General features: G+C 66.9%; 1 protein-coding gene across 1 annotated transcript; it reads right to left on the bottom strand.

Moving 5' to 3' along the window:
* Positions 1-2,141: 2,141 nt before the first annotated feature.
* LOC144929308 (uncharacterized) lies at positions 2,142-7,280 on the bottom strand. Its single transcript, XM_078848456.1, has 4 exons — positions 7,123-7,280; positions 3,880-3,979; positions 3,187-3,316; positions 2,142-2,795 (listed from the first exon to the last, which is right to left on the bottom strand). Exons 2-4 carry the CDS (start codon positions 3,971-3,973, stop codon positions 2,522-2,524), a joined length of 498 nt encoding a protein of 165 aa, XP_078704582.1. The 5' UTR covers positions 3,974-3,979; positions 7,123-7,280; the 3' UTR covers positions 2,142-2,521.

Genomic DNA, 7,280 nt, shown 5'->3' on the forward strand with positions numbered 1-7,280 from the left:
CATAGGGCTAGGAGTTGGGAGTCCAGGATCCACTTCCCAGCTCTACCAGACTAGCTGTACAGCTTTAGGGAAACGCCCTTCCCTGCCTCAGTTTCCCCCCTGCAGTGGGAGGAATGACACCACTGCCCTTTTGTGAAGCATTTGGGATCCGCAGATGGCAGGGTGCCAAGCGGCAGCCCTCTGTTCACCCCAGCACAGCGAGAGGGCCGTGATGGTCTCCTGTACGCCTTGCCACCCTGCCTGAGAAGGGCCAGTAGCAGCGAGAAGGGACTTGAGTGGCTGGCCAGATCAGCCCTGGGCCAGCCTTGCTGCTGAGATGGGGGCCAGTTAGTACTGCTTGTGGTGGGGATCAAAAGAGGGGGACGAGGAGTTGGAGACGCCTGCCCTTGGCTGGCTTTAAACCATCAACCGAGAACTGAGGCCAGACAACCCCCTGCCAAGCCCTTCCGCCGGCAGAACTCGGCTCGGGAAAGGGCTGGGAGTCTCCGAAGGTTCCTTGCGAGAGCTCAGGCCATCGCCTGGCTGAAACCAACTCAGCAGGCACTCGTGTCTGGCTGGCGTTCCCAGGGGGGTGTGCAGTGTGCAGGGCTAGCAGTAAGTAGCAGCGGGAGACGCGTCAGGAGGGCGGGGGTGGCCGTCTCTCCTCCAGGATCACAGCCGTGCTGGCCTCTGGCCGGCCGGGGGCTGCTTGCTGACTTTTCGGTTAAGATTCCAGCAGGAGAAAGCAGTGACGGTAACAGAAAGGTCTTTATTTGAAGACGGTACATGAACTCCACCCTGCTGCGCCCTGGCCCCACGTGCGCACGGGACTTGGGCAGCGCAGCGGGAAGGAACGCCAGATATACTTGTGAAAGCGAGAGAGCCGGAGCTTGTGATTACAGCCAGGCGAAGCGATGGGCGAGCTGGCATTGGCGTGGCCCTGGCCCGTGGCGTCCCCAGGCCTCTCTAGTTGCACTAGGGGCTGGAGCAAGGCCCAGACACTGCTATTTCCTCTGGGGCCCCAGGCCAGATTTGCTCTCGCGGCTCCCAAATGCTGGTGTTTGGAGCCTCCTGCACCTCATCGAGTTGAATGTGAAATGCAGGCCGGGGGCTTGTCAGCCCCAAGGGCTGAGGGGGCGCGGGGGGGGGGCAGCGCCTGCAGCTCTCCCCCCAGGCCGGGTGGCTGCATCACTCGCTAGCCAGCTGCGGCGCATCAGGGACAGTTGGCGACGTGGCAGCTTGGCCTTCTGCCGGCCCTGATGTCCCCGCGTCTCCCCCCTCGTGGGGTCTGGCTCCCGGGGAGGGGCGGGAACGAAGCAAGCAGAACTGGCAGGTCCTTTAATTTCCCAGATTTTTGTTTGTTTGTTTTGCCTCAAAACTTGAATGTTCCAGAAACGAGGGCGTCTCACCCGCGAGCAAGCGGCTGGAGGGGCAGCCAGCCATGTGGTGCGAGGGGCGGGTTCTGCACCCTCCCTCCCTCCCGTTGGGGGAAAAAAATCAAGGAAGGGCTCAACCGTATCCCCTAGAGCCCAGCAGACTGAGCCAAGCCCCCCTCCCGCCCACACACACCACGGCACAGGCTGTCAGAACGGCCTGGGCCCAGATCGCTTGCACCTGCAGCCCCAGTCCCACACCCCGTTGACGGGTTTCCTAGGGCTGCCTGTGCATAAGGCCCTTCCCCGCACACACAAGTGGCTAGGCCTGGCTGATTTCAGGTGGGCTTCTCAAGCCCAGGGGAATGCAGCTGTCGGACATGGAGAGCCAGATCCAGCTAGTAAAGAATTCACCTGGTTGTGCAAGCGAAGGGTGAGCTTGGCTGGCCTGGGCTTTGCAGGTGCCCACCAGCCTCCCCCACGCACCCAGGCCAATGCTCCCTCTCAGCCCCTGACTCCAGTCCCACAGCAGTCTGGGCCAAGCTGGCCCCACGGTTTATTTTGTGCAGTGAGCAAATTCAGGGGGGGAGGGATGAGCCCAAGACCCCCTAAACTCACTCCACATGCAAGAGGCAAGTACCTGACCCGCTGTGCCGTCCAGAGCCAATGGGCACCTTTCTCCTGCCAGAAGGTGGGATCCCAGCTTCCCCCGTCCCTCCAGCTCCCCTCCCACAAGCCCCACTGTGTGCTTCAGTACAGCCAGCGGTGGATTAAGTCTGGATCCAAAGAGACCCTCGCTCCCTGCAGCTCATGGCACTGCTGCCTGGTCCCGGTTGTGGGCACAACACCTGGTTGCAGGGTCCCTCCTCAGAGCCAAGTTCTGGGTCCAGGAGCTCCCCCCAGAACATGATTCAGTGGATCCTGCCTGAGTCCACCCTGCTGGTGACACAGCAGATGCGGGGCAGTGAGCGGGAAGTGCCGCGTCGTGCCCCACGTAGGAGTTGGTGCTGATCCAGAGGGCTGGGGAACGCCCAGGTGCCCGGCTCCCGGCTGCAGCCACCTGCGGGGAAATGTCTCTTTAGGGAAGAAAGAAAGACGCATGCAGCTTCTAAACGCATGGGAAAGTCCGCAGCATTTCTGGTCCCCGAGGAGTGCGGCTGGGGCTGTCCCTACTGAGACCCATCCCCTGGCTGCTCCACAGGCTTCCGGTTGTTCCTGACCAGGACCCGGCGGCGCTTTGCTGGGGTCGCAGCCACGGGTTTGTCAGCCTCTGGCTGGGCGGCCCTGATGGGAGGCTTGGCTGGAGTCTGGCCTCTGCTTGTGTTCATCTCATCCATAAAGGCCTCCACCCCCTCGAAGCGGGTGCTCAGCTCCCCCAGCCGGCCCTTCAGCGCATTGAATTCTTTGTAGAGGTCATCGAGGGCTTCGGAAAGGGAGTTAATCCTATGGTGGGACAGTGAGGGAGGGCATGAGCTTCCCCCCAGGCTGCACAGAGTTGTATAGCCCCCCCATGCCCCCTGCAAGAACGGGGGACCTTGCCCCCCCCGCCCCAGCACTAGCTGGTCAGGCATAGCCAGGGAAGGCACCCTGAGAGCTTCCCACCCCACCCCCTTGGCCGGGTCCAGCCCAGCGTCTCCCCAGCAGTGCCCTGTGGAGCCTGGACGCACGTCCATTAGCAACTAGACACCCCAAGCGCCGCTCTCGTGGGCCCGCATCTGGAGTGGGACCCAGGCCCGGTGAGCCTTGTCGGCTCGGTCAGCATGCGGCAGGCACTGGCATCAGCTGGCTCCTGCGGTTGAGCTGCCTGTCGGAGCCTCCCGGCGCCCCGGCTCACCTGCCATAGTCGGGGAGCACGGTTTGGTGGTCGTACAGGAGCAGGTTCTTGATCTCGGTCACAATGGCGAATTTCCAGTTGTCCAGGACCACGGTGAGGTTGGCACATCCCCTCAGGCTCACCTTCTCAGCTGGGAAGGAGACAAACCCACGGGAGCAATGGGGCCCAGGACAGCCCCAGCTGCTGGGGGACCTGGAGCCAGCGACTAGAGCTGGGGAAGGCTTGCCGGGCCCACAGAGCCCCTCCCCTCCCTGGCCCCAGGACCATGACAGCTCCAGCTCCTGGCTTTGGCCACTTCCCTGAGAGACACCATGATTCCCACGTCCATTGCTCGTCCCTAGCACTGTCCATCCGGGGATCCCAAAGCACAGCACAGATGCGCTCATTCCCCTTCCCAGCCCTGGGAGGGAGCACAGGGTTATCAGCCCTGTCATCGAGCGGGGAAACTGAGGCACAAAGGGGTAACGAGTGGGTTCAAAGTCACACAGCATGGCACTGGCAGAGCTTCCACGGACCCAGGAGTCCTGGTCTGAACTAGCAGCCACCTCTCCCTGGCAGAGCCCACAGGGACGGAGGTGACTTGGGGTCAGCTGGGAGCTGCGGCTCCGTGGCTGGGCCCCCAGCCCTGTGACTGCAGCCACCATGGGCCAAATGAGTAAAGCCGCTCTGAGATCCTGGGGGGGGCAGTTTTACCTTCGGATCTGTAGTCCCATTCCGCCGGCTGCTGCCTTCGCTTTGCGGCACAGCTGAGAGCCACGCAGAGCAGGACGGGGAGAAACCACTTCATGGTCCTCTGGGCGAGGAGAGGGATCGGGGAGAGATCAGCACAGACAGCCCCTCCGGCCCCGCCCCGAGCACGCCCCGCTCACAACCACACTCCCACCGGCCCCGCCCCGAGCACGCCCCCCTCACAACCACAACCACACCCCCACCGGCCCCGCCCCGAGCACGCCCCCCTCACAACCACAACCACACCCCCACCGGCCCCGCCCTGAGCACGCCCCCTCACCACAACCACCGGCCCCACCCCGAGCACACTCCCCTCACAACCACACCCCCACCGGCCCCGCCCCGAGCACGCCCCCCTCACAACCACACTTCCACTGGCCCCGCCCTGAGCACGCCCCCCTCACAACCACACTTCCACTGGCCCCGCCCTGAGCACGCCCCGCTCACAACCACACTCCCACCGGCCCCGCCCCGAGCACGCCCCCCTCACAACCACAACCACACCCCCACCGGCCCCGCCCCGAGCACGCCCCCCTCACAACCACAACCACACCCCCACCGGCCCCGCCCCGAGCACGCCCCCCTCACAACCACAACCACACCCCCACCGGCCCCGCCCTGAGCACGCCCCCTCACCACAACCACTGGCCCCACCCCGAGCACACTCCCCTCACAACCACACCCCCACCGGCCCCGCCCCGAGCACGCCCCCCTCACAACCACACTTCCACTGGCCCCGCCCCGAGCACGCCCCCCTCACAACCACACTCCCACCGGCCCTGCCCCGAGCACGCCCCCCTCACAACCACACTTCCACTGGCCCCGCCCCGAGCACGCCCCCCTCACAACCACACTCCCACCGGCCCTGCCCCGAGCACGCCCCCCTCACAACCACACTCCCACCGGCCCTGCCCCGAGCACGCCCCCCTCACAACCACACCCCCACCGGCCCCGCCCTGAGCACGCCCCCCTCACAACCACACTTCCACTGGCCCCGCCCTGAGCACTCCCCCCTCACAACCACACCCCCACCGGCCCCGCCCCGAGCACGCCCCCTCACCACAACCACCGGCCCCGCCCCAAGCACACCCCTCACCACAACCACCGGCCCCTCCGGCCCCGCCCCGAGCACGCCCCCCTCACAACCACACTCCCACCGGCCCCGCCCCGAGCACACCCCCCCTCACAACCACACCCCCACCGGCCCCGCCCCGAGCACGCCTCCCTCACAACCACCGGCCCCTCTGGCCCCGCCCCGAGCACACCCCCTCACAACCACACCCCCACCGGCCCTGCCCCGAGCACGCCCCCCTCACAACCACACCCCCACCGGCCCCGCCCCGAGCACGCCCCCTCACCACAACCACACCCCCACCGGCCCCGCCCTGAGCACGCCCCCCTCACAACCACACCCCCACCGGCCCCGCCCCGAGCACGCCCCCTCACCACAACCACCGGCCCCTCCGGCCCCGCCCCGAGCACGCCCCCCTCACAACCACACTCCCACCGGCCCCGCCCCGAGCACACCCCCCCTCACAACCACACCCCCACCGGCCCCGCCCCGAGCACGCCTCCCTCACAACCACCGGCCCCTCTGGCCCCGCCCCGAGCACACCCCCTCACAACCACACCCCCACCGGCCCTGCCCCGAGCACGCCCCCCTCACAACCACACTCCCACCGGCCCTGCCCCGAGCACGCCCCCCCTCACAACCACACCCCCACCGGCCCCGCCCCGAGCACGCCCCCTCACCACAACCACCGGCCCCGCCCCGAGCACGCCCCCCTCACAACCACACCCCCACCGGCCCCGCCCTGAGCACGCCCCCCTCACAACCACACCCCCACCGGCCCCGCCCTGAGCACGCCCCCCTCACAACCACACCCCCACCGGCCCCGCCCCGAGCACGCCTCCCTCACAACCACACCCCCACCGGCCCCGCCCCGAGCACGCCCCCTCACAACCACACTCCCACCGGCCCCGCCCCGAGCACGCCCCCCCTCACAACCACACCCCCACCGGCCCCGCCCCGAGCACGCCCCCCCCTCACAACCACCGGCCCCTCCGGCCCCGCCCCGAGCACGCCTCCCTCACAACCACCGGCCCCTCTGGCCCCACCCCGAGCACACCCCCTCACAACCACACCCCCACCGGCCCCGCCCCGAGCACGCCCCCCTCACAACCACACCCCCACCGGCCCCGCCCCGAGCACGCCCCCCTCACAACCACACCCCCACCGGCCCCGCCCCGAGCACGCCTCCCTCACAACCACACCCCCACCGGCCCTGCCCCGAGCACGCCTCCCTCACAACCACACCCCCACCGGCCCCGCCCCGAGCACACCCCCCTCACAACCACCTCCACAGGCCCTGGCTGGAGGGCACCCCCCATGGGCCATGCCCCAAGCGTGTCCCCTCTTCTGCTGTGTCCCCACCCACTGGCCACACTCCAGCATGTAGGATGCCAACCCTCCAGGATTGTCCTGGAGTCTGCAGGCACCGAAGATTTAAAAATTGCCACGTGATGAAACCTCCAGGAATACGTCCCTCCGGGGACGGCCGACACGCAGACATTGGGCCACAAACATCTCGGGCCTTGTGCAATCTTTGGCCCGTCCCCTCTGGATTCCTGATCTTACGAGTGTCCCACCCGTAAATCTCCCGGCAGGAGCTCCGCAGGAACCAGGCCCTGGGCACTGTGGCATGGGGCGGGGCGGGCAGGGGACCACCTCCATGCTCAAAGTGGAATCACTTCCACGGTGATTTCTGAGCTGCCTGGGGCAGCTGGGGACAGAGCATTAGCCAGAGGCTGGCAGTGAAGGGCCCCAGGGTCCCTCGGTCTGTCGGTTCCCTTCCCAGCTCTCATCACCTTTGCTTGGAGACAGGATCTTTCTCGCTGCCCAAGCCCCCGGCTCTAGCGAGGTGGCAGAGGATGAGTGGCAAGGGCAGTGCCCCCAGAAAGCCCCCAGCCCTGCTAACACCAGGCAATGCCTGATCAGGGCCCGGGCCCCCCTGGAGCACCTCCACCCGGTGCCAGCCTTGAGCCGCTGGTGCGGAACCCCTCGCCCTAGCCAGCAGCGGAGACGCCCTCCGAGCGCTCTGCCCCAAGCCAAGAGGGGTCTGGCACGCACTTGGTGGGGAAGGGCTGGTGCCGCATGTGAGCCAGGCCAGGACGAGCTGAGCCAAGGGGAGTTTTTCCCTCTCCTACCTGCTGCGCTGAGATCCTGGGCCGGTGCGGAGAGAGGCAGTGGCTGCCCTTTCTAGTCTCAGCTCCCCCTTCTCTCGCAGGCTCCGATCTGCCTCCCTCCGTCCCCTTTTAACACGCTGCCCTGGAAGGCAGCCACGCCAGATGTGGGCCTGGCAGCT

This window comes from Lepidochelys kempii, chromosome 14 (assembly GCF_965140285.1).
Source record: "Lepidochelys kempii isolate rLepKem1 chromosome 14, rLepKem1.hap1, whole genome shotgun sequence".
Lineage (NCBI taxonomy): Eukaryota > Metazoa > Chordata > Testudines > Cheloniidae > Lepidochelys > Lepidochelys kempii.